General features: G+C 37.4%; 1 protein-coding gene across 1 annotated transcript in view; it reads right to left on the bottom strand.

The window, feature by feature from the left end:
* USH2A (usherin) overlaps window positions 1-24,288 on the bottom strand; it is a 935,662-nt gene that overhangs the window by 670,809 nt on the left and 240,565 nt on the right. Inside the window, exons 17-20 of the mRNA XM_005690572.2 lie at window positions 19,483-19,977; window positions 18,204-18,473; window positions 16,458-16,627; window positions 11,171-11,315 (exon numbers count right to left, since the gene is read on the bottom strand). Coding sequence (XP_005690629.2) covers window positions 11,171-11,315; window positions 16,458-16,627; window positions 18,204-18,473; window positions 19,483-19,977 — 1,080 coding nt within the window. The remainder of the gene's footprint in view (window positions 1-11,170; window positions 11,316-16,457; window positions 16,628-18,203; window positions 18,474-19,482; window positions 19,978-24,288) is intronic.

Consider the following 24,288-nt stretch of genomic DNA (forward strand, 5'->3'; position numbering starts at 1 on the left):
TGTTGTACAATATATCCTTGTAGCTTATTTTATACATAATAGTTTGGACCTCTCATCTCCTACCCCTATGATATAACTTCTCTCTTCCCTCTTCCTACTTGTAACCACTAGCTTGTTCTCTGTATCTGTGTGGCTGCTTTTTGGGCTACATTCATTAGTTTGGTGTATTTCTTTTAGATGCCATATATAAGTGATACAATATTATCTTCTTTCACTTAACAAATGCCTTCCAAGTCCATCCATATTGTCTCATTGGCAAAATTTCATCCTTTTTAATGGCTGAGTAGTAGGTCCATCTAGTCAAAGCTACGGTTTTTCCAGCAGTCATGAACGGATGTGAGAGTTGGACTATAAAGAAAGCTGAGCGCCAAAGATTGATGCTTTTGAACTGTGATGTTGAAAAGACTCTTTAGAGGCCCTTGGACTGCAAGGAGATCCAACCAGTCCATCCTAAAGGAGATCAGTACTGAGTGTTCATTGGAAGGACTGATGTTGAAGCCGAAACTCTAATACTTTGGCCACCCGATGCGAAGAACTGACTGATTTGAAAAGACCCTGATGCTGGGAAAGACTGAAGGCAGGCAAAGGGAACGACAGAGGATGAGATGGTTGATGGCATCACTGACTTGATGGACCTGAATTTGAGCAAGCTCTGGGAGTTGGTGATGGACAGGGAAGCCTGGTGTGCTGCGGTCCATGGGTTCGCAGAGAGTCAGACACTACAGAGCAACTGAACTGAACTGATATGTACTACATCTTCTTTATCCATTTATTTGTTGATGGACGCTTAGGTTGCTTTCATATTTTGTCAGTTATAAATAATGCTGTTATGAACATTGAGGTGCATGCATCTTTTCAAATTAGTGCTTTTTATTTCAGATACATACTCAGGGGTAGAATTGCTGGCTAGTATCTCATTTATTGAAGAGCATGACAGACCTGATTAGACCTATGATCTCTTCCAGTTAGAAAATTCTGGCTGAACATTTGCTTCTCAACTGTAAATCATGAAGGGGTGTTGGACATACAGGTCCCTCACCCCTCCAGGAACCCAGACAACTTATCCCTGCACCTCTGAGTCACCTTGTTCTTTACCATGGCACACACATATTATGATTTTTCTATGTGTTTTATGATATAAAGAAAGTCCAGAAAGCATTTCAAGAATTCAAGGCGAATCACCTTCTTGGTGAAATACACTACCTTAGCCAGCTGTCATACTGGTGATTCTCCATAATTTGCACACAACTTGCCTCTTACATGTAAAGGGAGTGAGCCATGATTTCTGAACTTCACATAGCAGCAGCGATGACAACAAGCATTGTTCCCTAAAGTCCCCCATTAATAAAAGGTAGTTGCTTGACTGTAATTATGGCATCCTTCCTACCCAAACTTGAAGCTTTTATGGGGCTTATGCAATTAACTACTTAAATGCATCGTAACACTTGCTTCTCTGACAGCAAAGTATTGATTTTTTAATCATTTTCAAGTCTCCTCTAGCACAAATAAATGTACTACAGTTACAGTTAATGCACTGTGTACATGCATTAAATGTTAGTGTGACAGAATTTATTATTTTGTGATATATAGAACTGAAGTCAGGCTTCTCAGAAAGTAGCATCATGGATCCAACCTCAGTATGGAAACTACCATTGTCCTTGATACTCCAAATTCGCTAACTTCGAAAAGCTAGAGATCTCTTACTTAGGCTTAAAATAAAGGAGGGGATACTGAGTATAAATCTTTCCTAGGTGTCAGTGTAGGAAAAAATTAAAAGTAGTCCAGCAGAGAAGATAACAGCTTATTTTTCCCTAAAGGTGTCACTGTGGGTGTGTGGCAACTTTGTTCACATGAATTTCAATGTAGCTTTTCCCTTGCATTTATTTAGGACATATCAAAATATTTTGCATACAATAGTCTATTTCAATTCTTAACACATTTTAATTGTGCTGTTTTAATGCCTCACTATGGTTAATACATCAGAAAACTGAAACAGTTTTTCACAAAGTGTGATTTCCACATTCCATTTCTGCTATGCCAAAAAGGTCAACAGAGGTCTCATGAAAGTCACTTATCTAAATACAGACCTGGCAACAGAGGCCATTACACAGTGTATCAATAAGCCTTTTCCTGGGGCACAGCACGCATTCAACATTAAAGTTGGTGAGTAAAAAGCAGTTAATTTTGTTTTGTTAGAAATAATATCATTTTAGTTTTAGCATCTAAGACAGATGCCAGCATTTCACTCTGAACAGATGGTAATTCCATCTAATAGTGCATGTCTGTATTAGTAAGGTCTGTTGTGTATACAAACAGTAATAAACAGTAGGTAAGGATCAAAATAAATTTTAATTGTTGACATTAAATTCTGGCAGCCACAGTTCTAAGGCTGCAATATTCCTTTTTCAAGTCTGTCAGATTTACTAATGCTACACAAGCCTTGTCCAAAGCTGCCAGATCCTAGTTTCTATAGAAAGATATTGCATCCTCCCAGCTCCTGGTCTGCACCAGGGTTGCCTGTTTTCCTACACCGAAATAATCATTCAGGAATAACATGAGATCGGTGCTGATGTGATGCTCTTCCAGGATTTTTTTTAGAATGCTCCCAGAGGACTGAACCTTTAATTAAGAGGTTGATTTTTAAAATGTTGTATCTAACTGTTACACTGTGGGTTCCAGTGTTATCACAGTCACTTTCCTACCCTGCTAAGTAAAGGTCTCTCGTTCAGTTCCATCTATTCTCATTGCAAATCTGGGCATTCCTGAACTTCTCTGAGACTGACATCATCCCTTTCATTTGATTTGCTTTGCCAGAATCTGAAGGATTTCCCTAACAATCGCAGCTCTCATCAGCTGAACTCTTCTGTAGGTTTTACTGTGGATCAAGCCTGCCAACAAGCACCAATTTGGTTCTCATAATGTCTCCAACGATCTGGTATTACAAGTAGTAGCTGCTATTTATTTTGGGAAGCTGCCATGTTAAAAAAAAAATCATTATAAAAAAAAACCCAGTTTGGCATTCAAGTGACTGTTCAATAACAAACATGCTTTGCAATCAAATTTCTTTTAAAAAAATGGATGTATTTTTTGAATCATGAAAAATATATTGCTTCCACCATATGGGACAACCAACGACTCACCAACCGATTTCAGATGCAGCATATTGAGCTGACCATATGTTACAGTGCTGTTGAATGGCTGAGTGATTCATGCCCGTCACATTCTAGTATATCAATTAAAGCTCCTTGAAGTCTGCATGATTTGTGTCTCTGTTATTAAACCCTGCTAATTCATCCCACTTACACATCTGTTATAAATCTCTAGGAGTGCTGCATGATTCATGGCAATCTGTGAGCATGCTACAGCAAATTCTTCTCCTTGTAATTAACAGTAAATTGTTTCACTGCCATGCAATGAATTTTTCAGTTATATTGCAAATGAACTCCTAAATGTGCGGTTCTTTCCTAAGAACTGACTTATATCATTAGGCAATTAAAAAGTATTGCTTTGAACCAAAAGCTTTTAATCAAGAGAAATACAACTTTAACATTGCTTGAGAGCCATGGAAATTTGACATGGTGGTTAGAAGTGCAAAATAATTTCTGTTGTTGAACGAGAGAAACAAACAAACAGAACCAGCCCTTCCTTGTACTCTCAGGATTTCCCTGATGCTAAGAAGTGAGAATGGCTGCCTAAAAACGCTGGGTGAGACAAGTTTGCACAGATACTGTTTATCTCAGAAGTGACTTAAGGCAGCTGTCATTACCAAATTTCTCAGATTGCCTTACACTTCTCTAATTGTAAAACAGAGCCTTTATTCTTGAAATAAATAATTGGATAATTAGCCAAGTTGAATCAGCAGAGGATTTCACGGCTGTTCAAGTGTTCTTGTCAAAGGTGAAGCAAATTCATTTCAGCTCGCCTCTGCAGCTCTTCGAAGAGGCTTTGATTTTTTTCCCCCACTTTCTTGGCAGCAGCCTGAGATTCATGAGTCCATACATCAAGTTGGTAGTTTAACAACAAATGGAATTAAATTCAAAGAAGGGAAACTAATTGAAGGACAGCAACAAAAGTGTTGGGTAATGTGCTTTTTAATATGGCGTGCCACATTCGCATGATAATTTTTCCTTTTTAGCATGGAGCAGAAAGTGACTAGCTTAATGAGGGATTATTCAAGACAGGAACGAACAAAATGCATTCATAACTAAGAACAAAGATTGTATTATGAAACAAAAACAGGCAACCTCAGAGAAGTAACTGGATGATTGGTTTATGCATTATGAATAAAAAGATAGAAAAATATTTATATTAGTATTCACTAATGACTATATATACAAGATTGTTGTAATTAAAATTATAAATTAACATATTAAAAGTGCTTGTTTAATCACTCTGGGTCCTATTCACAATGAAAAGACTTATGTACCTGCATACAAAACAATGTGTGTTTTCAACCCAGCAGCAAACAACCCATACATTCTACTTTGGATGGATTCAGACAGGAAACTTAATGCACCAGTAATTACTTGCTTAATGGGAAATGGGCACTTCTAAGCTTGTAGTGTAGAGGTCAATTTATGATGGATAAAGGAAATAGGATATCGTTCCTCCAGGAATGGATCTCCAAAAGGAATTTCTCTGAAGGAAGGTTTAATCTGTACTTAATTCACAAAGGATGGAAATGTACAAAGTTATTAGATTAAAAGGGTAATCTTAAAGAAAAGGATTAGAAGCTTCTAAGGGCCCAGTCTGTCAGACCATGACCCATATAAACCCAGAAGCAACTCCAAAACCACCCATCACACTTTCTTGAAGATTTTGCAATAGAGTTGCAGCTGCTCCTGGAACAGTACCTCTCTCAAATCAGTTCTGGAACTGTTCATGGGCACCAAAACTAAAGGAGTAGTGATAAACATTCTGGACGAAATGCGCCAATTCTAATGACACATCTAATTGAAAAAATACTTGAAAGAGAGCAAATTACAATTCTCAAGCTTTTTAATAAAACAGACATATCTAACAAGTATCTTTTTGATTTCTGTGACTGAGCTGTAAGGAAAAAACATATTTTCATGATTCAGCGCTTCAGAAAAGCTGAATACTACTTCCAATTTAAGGTGCTCTTTTTCAAAGTTTTTAAATGGTTGTTCTGATCCTTGGCAATTCACTCACATGAACTACATTTAGACTTAAGAGTTAAATTTCCCACAAATCTATTGGAATTCTGTACCCTCCAAACCATAATTTGATTACTAGAAAAGACAGAGCAAAAAGAGTCACAGTGTTGCAAGTCAACTTTTATTCCTTTCCCGCAACAAATCTGTTGACCATTCAAAAGCACTGACCTGTAAAGCACTGTTCAGCCATTGCCACTGACCTAAAGTTGACATGAAAATGACCAAATGAAGAACAACATTTTGCATCTGATGGAGAATTTCTGTTGGAGATACTATCATAGTACTCAGTGTCTTTTATAAAAGGGTCCCCTTTAATTTGTCCTAAAGTTTAGATCTTTCTTTCCCTCCTTTTGGAGAAGGCAATGGCAACCCACTCCAGTGTTCTCGCCTGCAGAATCCCAGGGACGGGGGAGCCCGGTGGGCTCCCCCATCCATGGGGTTGCGCAGAGTCAGACACAACTGAAGTGACTCAGCATGTATTCCCTCCTTTTGATTAAATGAATGCCTTACTATCTGGTCTAGTGACCACTTGCCTGGTTTTTCTGCCTGATGCCCAGGAAGGTCAGGAGCAAAGTTAGTCTTTTTTAGAACTTTCGCATGGATTCTCCTCAATACTGGTGGGCTACAGTCCAAAGGGTCCCAAAAAAGTCAAACACAACTGAAACGACTTAGCATGCACGCATAGAGTCATACACTTTTAGATACACTTTTTTTGTGTGTGAAATCTTGGATATTCATGGATGAAGAGGAGAATCTTACCAGCTTCTAGAGATAAGGTTATATATAGTCAGCAAGAATCATGCTAGTATGTGTGTTCTCAATTGTGAGACAAGATGCCAGGAAACAGTGGTGCTAAGAATTTGGTCTTGAGGATTTTGATATGAAGTTACTTCAGTTTAGCCATATTGATAGTGAAGGATTAAGTGAAGACAATCTTCAGATACCAGAGGCCTTAGAAAGTAAACTAGATCCTAAACTGGATTATTCCAAAATTAGAATTACTCAAAGCTGTGATCTGAATAGTGAAAAATAAATCCAGGAAAGCGAAACATGCTGTGCAGCTGCCACAGTTAATATACATAGTTTAAAGTTCCTGTAATGGAAAGACCATAATATGAAAAAAAGAAAAAGAAAAAGCACTGACCTTCTCACTGTTTATTTCTATGACTTAAAATCTATCAGTTACACAGACATTTAATCCTAGGAAAATTTAAAAAAAGAAATACCCTATTTATCTACTGAAAAGAGAGGCAAGAAGAATATTTGGATCTGTAATTTCTGGGGTTTTCCTTATATCCTAATAAAAACAAGTCCATTTTCCCTGGCCTGAACACCCCTGAAAACAATGCATTTTACCATAAATCAAGTGGCAAGCAAAAATTATTTTCCTTATTTTTTCATGTAATTGACTTCATTCCCTGTCTGGCAGGTGAAGAGTCATAGAGTGCTGACAAGATAAATTAAGAGACTAAGAAACAAAAATTTTTCCAGATAAACCCTAATTTTTTTCTCAGAAAAGAAAGGATCTCACATGTGAACAAAATTAATGCATATTTTTATGGAAATTGAGTAGAAGGAACATTTTGGCAAAGAACAAAAAACTACATATTTAAAACTTACCATTTTCTGCAACTGTTTACTTTTTTTCCCCTCCCAGCTTTTGCTCTGACTATGCTAATCAGAGTGCTGCCCCGGGGATCATCAATGACCCCACATTCTTGGTATCTTACATTTCTTTCCCTTTCCCTACTGTCTGTGACTCCACTGACATTCTCCTTCTAGAATTCTCTCTGTCCTTGACTTTTTGAATAGTGCTCTTTCTAGATTCTATACCTAACTCTGATCATGTCTCTGTTCCTTTAATTTTTCTTTTTCTCTTTCTCCCAGAATGTGAGCTTTCACTGAGGTGTAAACTTTTCTTTTGTATTTTCTCTGGAGATCAGCCCTGGGTGTTCTTTGGAAGGAATGATGCTAAAGCTGAAACTCCAGTACTTTGGCCACCTCATGCGAGGAGTTGACTCATTGGAAAAGACTCTGATGCTGAGATTGGGGGCAGGAGGAGAAGGGGATGACAGAGGATGAGATGGCTGGATGGCATCACTGACTCGATGGAGGTGAGTCTGAGTGAACTCCGGGAGCTGGTGATGGATAGGGAGGCCTGGTGTGCTGCAATTCATGGGGTTGCAAAGAGTCGGACACGACTGAGTGACTGAACTGAACTGAATTGAAACTTTTCTTTTTTATTTTCTCTGCCTTCACTAATATATTACCATCCATAGTTTTACCTCCTTTTATATGCAGACAATTATAAAACTTACATCCTTCTTAAGCTCCAGATTTGCATTTTCCGCTGTTGGCTGGTTATAATTGTCATGGATATGTTTTGATCAAATAATTGAACTGACACTCATGGCTTTATTTCTCCCATATGGTCTTTCTTCATTTTTTGCATTACATTTAGTGGCGTCACCATGGCCTAGGATATTTACTGTCATCTTCAGTTCCTCCCTCTTCTTATCCTGTGGATTTCTTTTCCTTGAAGCATTCTATTTCATGCTTCTAATATTTCTTTCTATTTATCTAATTTACTTTCTCATGACTTTTTTTGGAATGTCCTGTTGTTTCAGTCACTAGGTCGTATCTGACTCTTTGTGAACCCGTGGACTGTCGCCTGCCAGGCTCCTCTGTCCAAGGGATTTCCAGGTAAGAATATTGGAGTGGGTTGCCATTTCCTTCTCCAGGGGATCATCCTAGACCAGGGATTGAACCTGAATCTCCTGCACTGGCAGGAATATTCTTTACTGCTGAGCCACGAGGGGAGCCCCCTTGGAAGGCCTGCCAGACTCTATTTCCACACTGTCTTCTAATCTACACTATACTATACTCTGCTGACAGAGAAATCATCACAATCCCCAGCTTTCATCATGTCAGTATGGAACAGCACCTGAAACAGCAACAAGCACATGGTATAAACTCAAAAAATATCTACAAACATCTTTACCAATTATTTATAAATGCCATTTAACCTGACATAATTTCCCAATCTGCTAAATCAGTCACCTATCTCACATTCTCTGTTCCAATAGCTTTCTTTTATCCTTTCCCCCAAGGTGTTAATCCTACCTGTTATATGTCAACATCTTAATGCAGACATCATTAAAGCATGAATGGTTTCTATTAGAGCTCACCCCACTTCCTAATGCCTGAAATTAGAAATTAGAACCTTCATAGAAACTTACTGAATCGAGCATTCACAACAAAACATAGCAATGGTATGGTATGGCACATTATTAATTTTATACTGTAAACAACAAATTTGAAATGTGCAGTTTTTGATCAAAATCTTGAAATACATGTTATAATTCAGGACAACATGCTTCTCACAGAACTGAAAAATGATGCTTTTCAGTGTTAGTCCCCTACAGCTTACTCTTGTCATTCAGTCCTTAGTTTTAGGACTCTCCATTGTTGCATTTATGTTAAAATAATGTTATGGAAACAAAGCTGCAAAGTAAAACTTCATGACTTTGATAACAGAAATTCTATAACACACTGTGACTAATAAAAAGATTACGTAATAGTTATGACAAAAATCTTGATAGGAATAATTTGTTTTGAGATTTGATTTTGTGCTAGACACTGCCTTAAATATTTAACATGTATTCGCTTTTTCATTCCTCAGGAGAACACTGAATATAGGGTATCCTTATTTGTAATTCGGAAGACAAAGGCACAGAGATTATACAATTTACTCAAGGTCCTAAAGCTAGTAGACGGCAGAGCCCAAATTCAAGTCATGGCATTCTGGCTTATCATTTTTCCCTTAGATGCGTTAGTAAATTCTTATTTGAAAAAGTCAATGAACTGGCGCATCTCATGGCTTTCAGAGAATATGAGAAGTTTCCAAATTCTGTTCTCATGGATAAAGAGGCAGAGAGAGAACACTGAGAGGGCTTAGATGAGTTCTACTCCACTCATCTTCCAGTAGATAGAGTGGCCCTAAGCATCCTCACCAGACTCTAAAGCAAGAGCATAGAGCACTGGGAGAGGGTGAGCTCCACGCCACAGGAGCTCTTGCTGAAGCCACTGAGAACAATATTCACACAGGTGTAACCACTGGTGCTTGAAGCAGGAAGGATGCCATTCTACAGACATCTTCCCTGCTTTTCCCTTTCTATCTCCAGGATCTGTCTACTCTCCAGGGACCAGCATGTCCCCATTCAGTTCTTTCAGGCTGTGTCTACGAAAAGACAAGAGTAGATCTCATCTAGAGGAAAGAGCCTGTCCTAACAGTGTCACAAACTGGAGTACGTCAAGTGCAGATGGGAGGTAGTTTGGTACACAGCCTTAGGGAAAGAAGACTTGGGTGGAGGTATTATTATTGAAGATGTTATTGGAAGTGATGTCACGAGGAATATGAATTAGAGCAGGAACAGCCCCCAAGAAATTGGAAGGAGAATGTTCAATAGAAGTCAGAAGGAAATATTTTGGATCATTATCAGTTTGAAAATTGCCTTTTCAAAGAGGTCACTACACATGGTCTGATTTGCTGGAGAAGTAGCAGTTTCTCTACCACTAAAGGATCAAACACTTGGAAGGAATGTTGCCAGAGATGTATTAATACTGGCAAGATGGTCACCTTAGATGACTTTTAAATGTTTTAAAGCCCTGAAAAGCTGTGATTTCAGTTCTGCATAAGCACATGATCGGGGTCCCTTTAGCCTCCACTAGGCCTCGGGCCAATCTTCAGCTCATGTGGCTTCTGTTTTCACTTTCTCTGGCCCTTGGGACGGATTACTCTTTTAATTTTTGTTCTCATTACCCAGTTATATCATTTTTCCTAAAGGAGACAGATACTATTATCCACACTCTGTAGCTCTCTAATAACATAATATATAAAAATAAATAAATGTACAGTCTTACAGGAAAATGGTGTTTTGTTCAAGCTAGGTACTCCATAAATATTTGTAAATATAGGTTAAATATGTGAAAAACACAGAGTTCACTCATGCAGATAATAAAACAATTTTTTGAAACATTGGAGTCTTCCTCACTGACAGAAAATTTGAAGAAAAATTACTTGCTATATTTGATATTTGTTGTATATTAATATAAGATAATTTGGGCTAAACAAGTTTTCCAGAACTAAAACAAAATATAACAAGAACTGTGGAACTTTATCGGGAAACAGTAAGGAAGAAGGTCTGAGGAATATTTTCATAGCTAAATATGTTTGCTAGAAATTCCATAACCTCTTCACATCTGGATATTTCCTTAAAGAGCGCCAGGAAACTAAGCCTTGTTGGATGCTGACAGAAAAACTGATTTGAAAAAAAATCTTAACTTGTAAGTAATTGGGTTATATAGGTGTTAATAATACATGTAATCAAGTTTGTATGAACTTAATTTGTTCTAAGTTAAAGCAACCAAAAAATTATGCAAGCCATCTCCTACTAAGATTATACTTGATAATAAGTTTTTTATTTCAATTTTATGCACCTAGGAATTTTATATTTATAATAAACAGATAACAGCACTACTGCCTATCCAATAAAGGCAAAATATGACACCAGGGCAGCCTACTAATTTCTGGATGTCTGCTCTTAGCTCCATGCAGCAGGAGTGGGTAAACCCAATCCCACACGAAAGGTTAAGACTGAAGGGAGAAGTATTCCGAATCCTCGCAAGAAGCCTCATAAGTACTTCTAACAATTGTTGGGACACCTTTAGGACTTAGGGTGGTAGCTGAGTCCTAGAGTCACTCTGCACCCAATTATATTTATTATGACAGTGCAACTCAGGAATCCTCCAAGCTCTTAAATTTATTTTTCTGTTCAACTATGTCAAGGTCAGTAGCAATCAGAGTTTGTGAGGGAGTAAGAGAAAGCTGAAAAGACAAATATTAAGTCCAAACTAGAGACACCATTGAGTTTTGTAGGTGTTTTCTTTATAAACACACAATATATTTTTCACATCCGCTAAAACTTGCTTACCTGATGCTAAAGTCTGTCCTGCTTCTGAAGCACTGGTTACACAGCCAACTGAATTGCAGAGAGAAATAGTAAAGTTGTATATCCTATAAGGTTTTAGTCCTTTTACAATATAAGATAGTTCTTGGGATTTAGCAGTGTACAATACCTGCAAGGTAAGAAAAAAAAAAAAAAGTAATAGATATCTATTGTGAAAAATATAAGCTTGACAAGCAAATTTCCAGAAATTTCAACAGAGGGAATTACTGCCAACCACAATTAGGAAAAGAAATTTCTTTTTGAAGGGACTCAACAAGCTAGGGTTTAATTGATAATTGTACAATCACACTGTTTTATGAGGTAATAATCCAGTTCCTGAGTGGATAAATGAGGAAACCGAGTTATTGCCTCATAAAGCAGCGTGGTGGTGTGGCTCTTGTCACCGACAATAGAGATAAAGAATGGTGACACTCTCATTGTTATTGTGAAAAAGTCCAAATAAAACCACAGGGCTTGGCCAAGATGAACCCAGTGCAGTAATGTCCACATGCTAGCTGATGGAGCTGGTACAGAAAAATGTCATCACTTCATGAAATCAATCCCATCATTTGCTCTTAAAAAAAAGGAAGAAAGAAAGAAAGCTGCAGGAAGGAAGAGGAGGAAAAAGGAAATATTACTGAGCATCCACATTAAGTCAATTCTCAGTTGCCTTTCTTGTACAACTAAGTGTAAGCATATTGATTCAATGGTTACTTTTTTTTTGAAACGTTGTCTTTATCACACAATTTCAAATGAAAATAGCAGATGTGAGCAAAAGAGACTCCATGGTCCATAAACAAATAATTAAACAATCAACACCAAGAGCTAGTCTGTCAATATAACTAGAACTGATCAAAAGCAGCCATGTAAATTTGCTTAGTCTATAGATACAAAGGCCCCTGGTGATTATATTCAGAAAAAAGTCATTAACCAACATTCTGACAGCATGCACGAGCACAAACTATTTTTCTAAGAGATACTGATAACAATATAACAAATAATCTTCCATACATATAAATACTACATATAACTAAATATCAGTTACATATGAAGTCAATTTCCAGACTTTGTTTTCCCTTTAGAAGTACAATAAAATTCATTTGGATTATATGCCTGAGTATTGACTTTAAATTTTCATAAGCTGAGTAGTTCCTGAAAGCAGTGTGATTAGAATATAAATTACATTGTTAACATAACATTTTTCAGAAATAAAGGTGATTTAAAAATTCTAAAAATGTATAAAATGTAAAAACATTAATACCACTTCCTTCAATTACATTTAGAAATCAGAAAAACATCAAACACTGATTTACTAATCCTTTTTCTAGTTTCAAAATGGCTACTTAGGTTTTGAAGATATAATTCTTTTTTCTTTTGTGCAATGTGATTTAAAGCTTCCCCCCTCCACTGCAAAAAAAAAAAAAAAAAACTTGGAAAAGCGTAAAACTTACTTAATATTGCTATAAAATTTATCATATTTAGAACAATTCTGATGAAATTTAATGTAGATTTTCTGCACTTATTCTTAAAATACATTATTCGTTTAATTTAAACAGTTGTATCTTTTTAAACAAAGTATTCTCTGTCTCAAGAACACATAATGAAATGTAATAAAGAGAAAATGTGGATTAATATTAATTTTGATTAAATTTTACTCCTCTACATATAGTTAATAGAAATTACATGACTTTTAAAAGACATTTATCCTAGAGTTTGGGGAATGTAAAATTATCACTCAGATAAACTGTGTGTTTATCATGTATACAGAATCATCTTAACAAGTTTTAAAGGATATATTTAATTGAAAACTTGTTTGGGGGATTAATCTTTAAGGAGCGTGAAGAACTTTGTCAAAGCTTAAAATTCTATAATGATAACATCACCACTTCTATAAATGTCTTCTGCCACATTCTTAGGGAGAGATCCTTTAACTGTTATTTTTCACATTAGGCTTTCCCCAGAAATTTCGGCTATTTATTTATCAAGATTATAACAACACACATTTGGGTCAGTGTGGATATAAATTTAATTGTTGAGAATGTAAAAAAAAATTTGACTTTGCCACTTGTGATTTAATTTTCTTGAATATATGATGGAATAATTGCAGGAGAGGGTGCAAGAAAGGAAATAAAGTGACGTATCTATATCCTTATTTTAATTCTGCCACATACACACACAAAAAAGACTTTTAAACAAATAAAGGGGACTTTCTTGGTGGCTCAGTGGTTAGAATCCATCTGCCAATGCAAGAGATAGAGGTTCGATCCCTGGTCCCAGAAGATCCCACATACTGCGGAGCAGCTAAGCCCGTGCATGACAACTGCTAAGCTTGTGCTCCGGAGCCCAGGAACTGCAAATACTGAGCCAATGTGTGCAACTACTGAAGCCCATGTTCTGCAATGAGAAAAGCCACTGCAATGAGCAGCCCAAGCACCACAACTAGATAGTAGCCCCTGACTGCCGCAGCTAGAGAAAACCCTGCACAGCCACAAAGACCCAGCACTATCAAAATAAATAAATAAAATTATTTTAAAATGATTAAAGATTTTTATATACCCGTTTTCTCAATATAAAAATATTTTCCTGCCCTATTGAATATTTTATAAATGTATGTAGTCCTATCCCATTAATAACAATCACTAAAAATAATATCTAATATCTGTTGAGCTTTTTAAGCTCCATATAAACTATAGATAAGCAGGAATTGTTTTTGCATTTAACAAATTAGTGAAATCTCAAGCACAGAGATGTGAGATATGCCTGCTGCTGCTGCTGCTGCTGCTAAGTCGCTTCAGTCGTGTCCGACTCTGTGCAACCCCATAGATGGCAGCCCACCAGGATCCACCGTCCCTGGGATTCTCCAGGCAAGAACACTGGAGTGGGTTGCCATTTCCTTCTCCAATGCATGAAAGTGAAAAGTGAAAGTGAAGTTGCTCAGTCGTGTCTGACTCTTAGCCTACTAATTGGTAAAAATGGGATCAACACAAGTTGATTTCTGGGACATGTTTTATAAACTGTTTTTTTTTTTTAATTTTACTTTCTTGGAATAGAATATTATAATACAAGTAATAGCCAGAAGGCATAATATGCTGTGTCCAGACCCCATATCCACAGTTCTGATGAGCCAGACAACCTGGAATGTGAAGTCAAGTGCACCTTAGGAAGCATCACTACAAAGCTTGAGGTGGTGATGGAATTAGAGTTGAGCTATTTCAAATCCTAAAAGATGATGCTGTGGAAGTGCTGTACTTAATATGCCAGCAAATTTGGAAAAACTCAACAGTGGCCACAGGACTGGAAAAGGTCAGTTTTCATCCCAATCCCAAAGAAAGGCAATGCCAACGAATGCTCAAAATTCTACAAGTCAGGCTTCACAGTACATGAACCATGAACTTCCAGATGTTCAAGCTGGATTTAGAAAAGGTAGAAGAACCAAAGATCAAATTGCCAACATTCGCTGGATCATGGAAAAAGGAAGAGAGTTCTAGAAAAACATCTATTTCTGCTTTATTGACTATGTCAAAGCCTTTGACTGTGCAGATAACAACAAACTGTGGAAAATTCTTCAAGAGATGGGAATACCAGACCACCTGACCCGCCTCCTGAGAAATCTGGATGCAGGTCAAGAAGTAACAGTTAGAACTGGACACAGAACAACAGACTGGTTCCAAATTGGGAAAGGAGTATGTCAAGGCTGTATATTGTTACCCAGCTCATTTAACTTATATGCAGAGTACATCATGAGAAATGCTGGACTGGATGAAGCACAAGCTGGATCAAGAATGGTGGGGGGAAATATCAACAACTCACATATGCAGATGATACCACACTTAAGGCAGAAAGTGAAGAAGAACTAAAGAGCTTCTTGATGAAAGTGAAACAGGAGAGTGAAAGAGTTGGCTTAAAGCTCCAGATTCAGAAAACTAAGATCATGGCATCTAGTCCCATCATTTCATGGCAAATAGATGGGGAAACGGTGGTGGACTATTTTTTGAGGCTCCAAAATCACTCAGATGGTGGTTGCAGCCATGAAATTAAAAGATGCTTGCTTCTTGGAAGAAAAGTTATGACCAACCTAGACAGCATATTAAAAGCAAAGACATTACTTTGCCAACAAAGGTCTGTCTAGTCAAAGCTATGGTTTATCCAGTAGTCATGTATGGATGTGAGAGTTGGACTATAAAGAAAGCTGAGCACTGAAGAATTGATGCTTTTGAATTGTGATGTTGGAGAAGATTCTTGAAAGTCCCTTGGACTGCAAGGAGATCCAACCAGTCCATCCTAAAGGAGATCAGTTCTGGGTGTTCATTGGAAGGCTGGCTGCTGAAGCTGAAACTCCAATACTTTGGCCACCTAATGCAAAGAAATGACTAATTTGAAAAGACCCTGATGCTGGGAAAGATTGAAGGCAGGAGGAGAAGGGGACAACAGAGGATAAAATGGTTGGATGGCATCACTGACTCAATGGACATGAGTTTGCGTAAACTCCGGGAACTGGTGATGGACACGGAGTCCTGGCGTGCTACAGTCCATGGGGTCGCAAAGAGTCGCATATGACTGAGAGACTGAACTGACCCTTGTGCTGATAGAAAGAACACTGGCCACATACGTATCATGGAGAGTAACAAGAGCTTCTCATCTTCCAGGATTGTTATACATATCATGATTTAGTATGGGTACAAAGTAAAGCCTCAGTAACTGTTACCTATGATCATTATTCTCATTACTGCTGACCTGAGATGACCCACTAGTAAGCAATATGTCACTACATATCCTAAACCTTGAAATGTTCATAGCCTTTGCTATAAGCTGTAAAATAAACTGCATCCCTCGGAAATTTTTCTTAGGAACTTGAAATATACAAAGGTACATATAAAATGTTCTTATCAATGTTATTTACATTTCCAAAAGAATTCATACAATATACATATCAATTGGTTGTGCATTGGTTGAATCATTATTGTATACCTAAACAATACAATAGTACAAAGCTACTGAACATCCTCTTGAAAGATAATTGAGGATATATGCTAAGTAGAAAAAGCAGATTTCATGAAACAAAATTATACCCATATTATTTCCATTTACACTAGAAAAAAATAAGTGATATATTTAGACCCTTGTATACATAATATTATATTAAGAAAAAAATTCCCCATTTAAGGCTTGTATAGATGAAAATTCTGCCAGAATTCTGCAAATGCAGAAAAAAGACTATAAAAACAAAGACATAATTCAATTCTAGAAGGACATGAATTGGAAATAACAATACCTGTGGAACCACCACTGGATGAGGCCATTGAGGAGATTGTTCAGAAATCATATTGATGTTATACCCCACAACTTTTCCCCTTGTAACACTGTCCGGTGGCATCTCCCAGGACACATTAAGCGAGTGAGGAGAGAGTGGGGAGACTGAAGGGGGCATCACAAATACAGGCGCTGTTAACAACAATAACAACAGCCAAAACAATGAATGTCACATTAACAGGTTTTCAAGCTGAAATCACAAGTTTATCCTATTAATAATTTCAGAAACATCACATTCCTTACATAATATTTTAAAAATCGAAGAATATCCTGGTATGTATATTAAAAAAATACTCTCTTAAAAAATATATCTTCAAGCATGTTCTCTACCTCACAGTACTAACAAAGATATTTTCCATTTACAAAACAAAAATAGGAATTGCCCTGTGGTCATAAAGAAAACTAGTAGGTAATAGGGGAGGAAATCATAAGTTGTATGAAGTCTTGAAAAGGAAAAAGCACAAAACAGAATACGTCTCAGTCCACAAAGTTTAGAACAATGCATAGTGACATACTGGATTTCTTATATATACAAGTATTTCACTGAACTTCTTGGAGAATATTACTCTTTAGAAAGAGGAACATTGAAAGTGTTCTAAATAACCCTGAAGAAATTTGAAAAGTTTTCAGTAAATCTTGATAGAAATGTTCAGGGATGTAGATACATACATTCTCTACCTACCATCCTTGAGATCTTAATATGGATTTTAAATGTGCTAACCAAAGGTGTATTATCAAAGGACCTCATTGCACTTTCATTAGCCAGTGACCCATACGATTATGAGGGTCCAGTATTGCTATTTCATCCATTACTTTTCATTTCTGACCTTGATTTTCCCCTTCCAGAATGCCATGGCTCATCACTTGTGCTATCATGGCACTATTATTTGGCCAAGATGGCTGGAAATCACTTAAGGGATGCTCAAGCACAATGCACATTATATTTATGAAATGATTCCCTTGGACATCAAACCTGAAGTTCCCCTTACCCTTCACAATCCTAACATATCCCATTTAAATCAGCACTTGGGTCTCTTTGGATATCTATAGCTTCAAAGCATAGCAAAAGTGTATTTTTTGTTGTTGTTAAGGGCCCATGCAATTTGAAGTGTTTATAATATAAAGAATGAGGTGGAGGGTTAAAAATATCTCACTTGCTTTAGTAATGATAGCTTAGAAAAATTAAAACTTTCACCATCCTTCCTTACCATACTGCTTATAAACACACTTGTGAATTACAAATTTTGATGTCTTGGATTATATTTTCAGGCCCAATTTAGTACCTAAACTATTTGTTTAAGAAAAAGAAAGAAAAAAAAACAGATTTATGAAACTGGCAACAGTTATCTTTTTCATCGAACATAAATTGTACTGAATTTGGAGCAAGATGGGACATATGGCCAACCCACTTCAGTACTGGAAACCAATTGCTATTTTTGATAAATGTTCCCAAAAGACTATGACTATAGTTTGGTCAGTTTTCTCCCTTGAGGTAATAGCTAAAACATTACATTTTCCCTAAAACTTACTGCAAGAACTTTATGACTTTGAATTATATATGCAACCAATCCATGTATTCAATATTTCCTTGGCTTATGCAAGTTTATTAACTCTTGCTTTTCCAATGTAGTTAGTACGGATGACTTAATTTAAGGAAATATTTTCATTCAGGTGTTTTCAAAGTAGAGTTCAAAGCACTGATGTTCACCTGATTCTCCTGTTCTTCCTGTGGTCCAGGCAGAAAACACACTCCCAGCCATGTTCACAGCTAAGACTCTAAACTTGTACTTGGTGTATGGCTCCAAGCCATTGATGACTGTGGTTGTTTCTGGAGGTTCTAGAGCATTTTCATTGGCTGATTCTGCAAGTGGGTGAGGACTGAGCCAGCCACTGCTCTGAAAAACTTGACTTTCTGCTGACTTTGTTTCTCCATTAGACTTCAGTCTTTTCATATACAGTTCATATCTTATAATAATGCCTAGAAAAGTGAAACAGTGAACAAAGATGATGTATTAGACAAATGGCCTATTTTATTGATGGTGTGAGGTTAGATTATTTGAAGAGTCTTTGTTTTCATTGTTCTGACTCAATTACCTGTCCATTTCCTTGGTAATATAGATGATAGGCACTTCTAAAGAAACAAAAACTCATAGCTACATAAAACTATGAAATATTACCAAAAAGCATTTTCATGGAAAATGAAAAAGAAATGGAAAATGCACAAATACAAAATAATTATAACTTATGATAGGTAAATTCAGTATTTTTCACGATGATTGATTATAATTTCTACTAAGAATGGCTATTTGATTTTGGAAATTTGATCAATGTGCATATTTTCAAATTTGGGGATTTAAATTTTATTATCTGCCTAATATAAGCCTTATTTACATAAATATTAGAATATTACAGTTTATTTATATCTACTTTAATCAAGTATCTTAAAAATTCTAAGGAAAAAGCTTTTGCCATAATATGTACATGATATTAAATTATTAAAAATCTATGAATGTATGCTGGCCTGTATAACGAAAGGTTCAATTATATGAGCACAAAAATTAACTTAATGGAGTTGGCTAGCCTATATACATATTTTTTGTATTATTTCATATCTTTTTCTTGCTTAAAAGAAAATTTACTACTTATGGGTGCCCTAACTTGTGACACAGTCAAATATAATGCATTTCCTAAGTGAGTTTCAAATTAGAAACATCATTTGTGTTATGGCAGATGTCATTAAGAGCAAAGATAATATTAGCCTTTTAGGGGCAATTTAAATGAGTGGAATTTGTTATTAGATTAAAGAAATACACTTATTTTACTAACCAGGACAAATAGTATCTTATATCTTCAGAAACTGTTTCCCAATTACAACATCCCACAGTTATAAACACAAAAACAGTTGCCAGAATCTTACTGAAAATTCCAAATACCCAGATTCACCTCCTTCTACCCCAAAATGGGAAATCTAGGCCTTGAATTCCTACCATTTGGTTCCATCGGTGGAGCCCATTCGACGTGAAGCTCTGTGGAACTGATCTTCCGCACCTTGGGTGGACCCAGCCTTCTGGGAGCTGCCTGGGCTGTGATCACTGTCAAAGGGGTGCTGTGTAAACAGCCCCCACTAGTACACGCCTGCACAGCAAAACGGTACTCGGTGAATGGAAGCAGATTCCAGATGGTAGTGGTGGTCTCAGGGCCTTCATAGGGAGAACAGGGCTGGACACCATGCAGAGGGGCACAGGACAAAATATACTTCTCAATTGGACCAGAACGGTTTGAAGCTGAAGCCCAGGTAAGTGTCACAGAGTCTGAGCTAACAGGACTGATATAACTTAAATTCAGACTTCCCACTGGGGCCCCTGGTTTTGTCCTGTAGGTGACAGCTGCGCTTCGTGTTGAACCATGCACGCTGCTGGTCAAGATGTAATAGGAATACGAGGTATATGGCACCAGGGCAGTGTCTAAGAAGTACTGAATATCTGAAATTAAAAGAAGAAAAGAAGAAACAGAGGATTTATATTCCACAAACAGGTAGGGAATCATTTCTAATTGTTTTTCTATTATGTAACATAACTACCAATACATAACCACAACAATCTACTCTTTTGAATAAGAATATGGTTCATATTTTTAAAAATTGAGATAAAGAAAACACTGGTTATTTTTATTGTGTAGTATAATGTAAGGAAAGTGCCTTTTGTAATGATGCATTCTTAGAAGCTTAAACTCTTGTTTTGTTCTTTACATGACACAGTATCCTTTTTATAGCATCCTTGCAGTTCTCTGAAACAGAAATAACTATATTTCTTATTGGAGTAGGAAATGGCAACCCACTCTGGCATTCTTGCCTGGGAAATCCCATGAAGAGAGGAGCCAGTGGGCTATAGTCGATGGGGTCACAAAAAGTTAGACACGACTCAGCACGCATGCATGCAAGTTTCTTATACTTAATCAGACTGTTCATTAGACATTGATACACTAGATTGAGAGCTAGCAAACTGCTGCCACAAGCCATGTCTGTCACTACCCAACATCTTGACTAGGATGTTTCCTGAATTTATAACCCATGGAAACTGAAATTATAGATGACTATTGTTGCTTTAATCTGCTATTTTGTAGAGACACTTTTTATTTTATCAGCAATGGAGAATTCACATATGAAAGATTTTAAGAGAGAAGGAGGTAGAAAAAGGAGGTACTAACAAAAGAAAAAAAAATTATGGGGAGTGGACATGATCAGGCACTGGAACTTTCCATTCCCTAAGGGACAGACAGTGTACAGCAGGATTCTGAGGCATACAAATGTCTAATCCCTCCTGCTCGTGTGCGGGGGAAGAGGAAAAGGTTCATCATGCAGAGGTCACCTATATTAGAGGGAGGATGTGGCACTGTTTAAGTGCTTAAAGAAAAAGAGTTCACTGAGTAAAGTGTCATTTTGCTTTGTTTCCTGAGTGATGAGGATGTTGGGTTGAGATCCAGCAAGTGTGTGATTTGACCATCTATGAATGGGACAAGTTGACCCTCCAGACTCGGGTGGATCAAAGATTGGATGGAGAATGTGGGAAACCAATCCCAGTGAGCTCTCAGCGATAGCTGGAGACCACAGGATGAGATAGCAAGGTACTTATGAGGACCCAAGCCAAAGAAGGATGAAGCCGTGCTCCCTAGCTTCATGCATCAGATGTCACTAGAGTTACATGAGCATCACCACTTATATGAGCCAGCATCCTCTGATGTCTCTGCCAATGCAAAGGACCAGAGGGAAGCTGTCCTTCCCCCCAGCACTGTCATGATGGTTGGGGAAAGGGAATAATTGAAGACTGAATAAGAATGACTTCTACAGACTGAATATTGTATATTCCCCAAGCTCAGATAGCAGGAACAGAATACCCAAGGGCATGCTTTAAGAAGGAGGGCCTTTGAAAAGTGATGAGGTCATGAGGGTGGAGTCCACAAATAGAATTAGTTATGAAAGAAAACTCTGGAAAAATTCCTTGTTCCCTTCACCACATCAAGACACAGGGAGGAGCTGGCAGACTACAAACCCAAAGAGAGCCCTCATTAGAACCCAACCATGCTGACACCCTGACCTTGAACTTCCAGCCTCCAGAACACTGGGAAATAAATTTCTGTGGTTTAGAAGACACTCTGCCTGTGGTAGAAAACTGGATTAAAGATTTACTGGGCATGGCCCCACCCATCAGATCAAGACCCAGTTTCCCCTTCAGTCAGTCTTGCCATCAGGAAGCTTCCATAAGCCTCTAATCCTTCTTCATCAGAGGGCAGACAGACTGAAAACCACAATCACAGACACTAACCAATCTGGTCACATGGACCACAGCCTTATCTAACTCAATGAAACCATGAGCTATGCTGTGTAGGGCCACCTAAGATGGATGGGTCATGGTGGAGAGGTCTGGCAAACCATGGACCACTGGAGAAGTAAATGGCAAACCACTTCAGTATTCTTGCCTTGAGAACCCCGTGAACAGTTTGAAAAGGGAAAGATAGGACACTGAAAGATGAACTCCCCAGGTCCACAGGTGCCCAGTGTGCTACCAGAGATCAGTGGAAAAATGACTCCAGAAAGAATGAAGAGACAGAGCCAAAGCAAAACAATACCCCGTTGTGGATGTGACTGGTGATGGAAGCAAGGTCTGATGTTGTAAAGAGCAATATTGCATAGGAACCTGGAATGTTAGGTCCATGAATCAAGGCAAATTGAAATGGTCAAATAGGAGATAGTAAGAGTGAACATCACGTTTTAGGAATCAGCGAACGACAATGGACTGGAATGGGTGAATTTAACTCAGATGACCATTATATCTACTACTGTGGGCAAGAATCCTTCAAAGAAATGAAGTAGCCATCATAGTCAACAAAAGAGTCCAAAATGCAGTACTTGGATGCAATCTCAAAATGACAGAATGACCTCTGTTCATCTCCAAGGCAAACCATTCAGTATTACAGTAATCCAAGTCCAGCAACTGAGCTGCTCCACCACAGAACTTACTGGAAAAAAACTTACTGGCAGAGGCCCAAGGAAAGCTGCTCATGATAAGGGGCTGTACCAGAGAATTCACTGGAAAGGCACCATCTTACAGTGGTAAGGGAAGGTGCCACGTGAGCATCAGCAGAATTTACTGAAACTGCCATGTGCTATCTTCCTGAGTTTACCTTGTAGAACTCATTCTTCTGAGGCCAGCATGCAGGGAAGTTGCCCTTTGGGGTCCTCAGGGGAAGCCACCCAGGGGTGCTGCTGTGTATGGCTGAACATCACCTTCTGAGAGTAATGCACACCACAACCATGAAAAGAAACCTCCAGTTTCCTTGGGGTACCTTCCTACAGCCTCTACTGATACAATTCAACATCATCCCAGCGAGGAAAGGAGAAATGTTTATAGGTTTCAGTTCCACTACCACAAAGCAGGCAATGAAGAACAGCTTTGAAACTGAGAGGGAACAACTTAATAACTTGCTCAAGTATACAGTAAGAAATGTTTTATGAGACACGACTGTTAGCCAGATTCCTAGGAAACATTTCCTTGGGAAGCCTATAAAATGATGCATTTGCTATTTATAATAGGAAATGTTTAAAGTAGAATTTTTTCAGGAGTTATATTATTCTACTATTACATTAATAGGATGTTATATAGTTATTTTAAGCAAACATGATGAAGACCAAACAGCAACATGAGAAAAAAATAAGAAATGTAATAGTGCATAGGCTTGTTATGAAAAATAAACTGGAGTACATATTTTCCCTCCCAGAAATTTTCCAAAATAAAATTAGTTTTTACATTAAAATGCTAGAATTGAGAGGCTTTAATTTTTGCTCTTTTATATTTTCTTAACTGGATATACTACATTTATAATAAAAACTTACACTCAAATCAAAATCAGGTATTTAGACAAACTACTGTACAAAATCATCAGCAATTTCTCTTTAGAGATGCACTGGGTCACGATCTTGATGGATCCCACCCCCGTGAGTGGCACCACGTACTAGAGCTACATGGAACTCTGCAAATTTCCTGAATTAACCCTATTTTTTCACCCACCTTCATGCCTTGTCATATACAATTTCTTTCATGAGACTAATTCTTCCTCTACAGCAGTATCGGCATAATTCAGCTCATGTCACCTGCTTTTCAGAAATTTACAGTGGTGTTCAATCACTGTCTTTGCCCTTACCAGCATGGTTGCTTTTTACTCCTCCTCCACTTATGAGATACTTCTATAGTCTATAAGATACTTAAAGTATGCTTATATAGATACTTATATATTCTCCACTTATAAGATACTTAGAAATATTCTAAAAAGATTTAATGCTCTTTTCAGTCAAGTCTAGTTCAATATTTAATACACTACATTGTAATTTTGGTTTATTTATCTGTCTCTTTTAAATAATGTGAGCTATTCTTTCCAGCCTTGTATTTCTAGTGGTTGGTACTACTGCTGGTATGCAGTAAGCAAAGATTTAATTGAATGAACAAGTCTTCACATATATATGAACTATTTTTTTTCTAGGAAGTAATATTAAAAAGCCTTATAATAAAAACCCTTGATTTCCATCTTCTATTCTGTTTTCAACCTTATCCCCTGCTTGTATTTTCTGGGGTTGGTTGGTTGGTTGGTTGATTTCTCTCATGGGTAACTGAACTCTCTTTCCACTTATTACACTGATCCCTTGATATAGTATAGAATAATAAAGGATAAAGACATTAAAGGTAGAAATGAAATCCTAGAGTTCACTAAGATACAGTGTTGTCTAAAACTCTCCATCCAAA

Source organism: Capra hircus, chromosome 16 (genome assembly GCF_001704415.2).
Source record: "Capra hircus breed San Clemente chromosome 16, ASM170441v1, whole genome shotgun sequence".
Lineage (NCBI taxonomy): Eukaryota > Metazoa > Chordata > Mammalia > Artiodactyla > Bovidae > Capra > Capra hircus.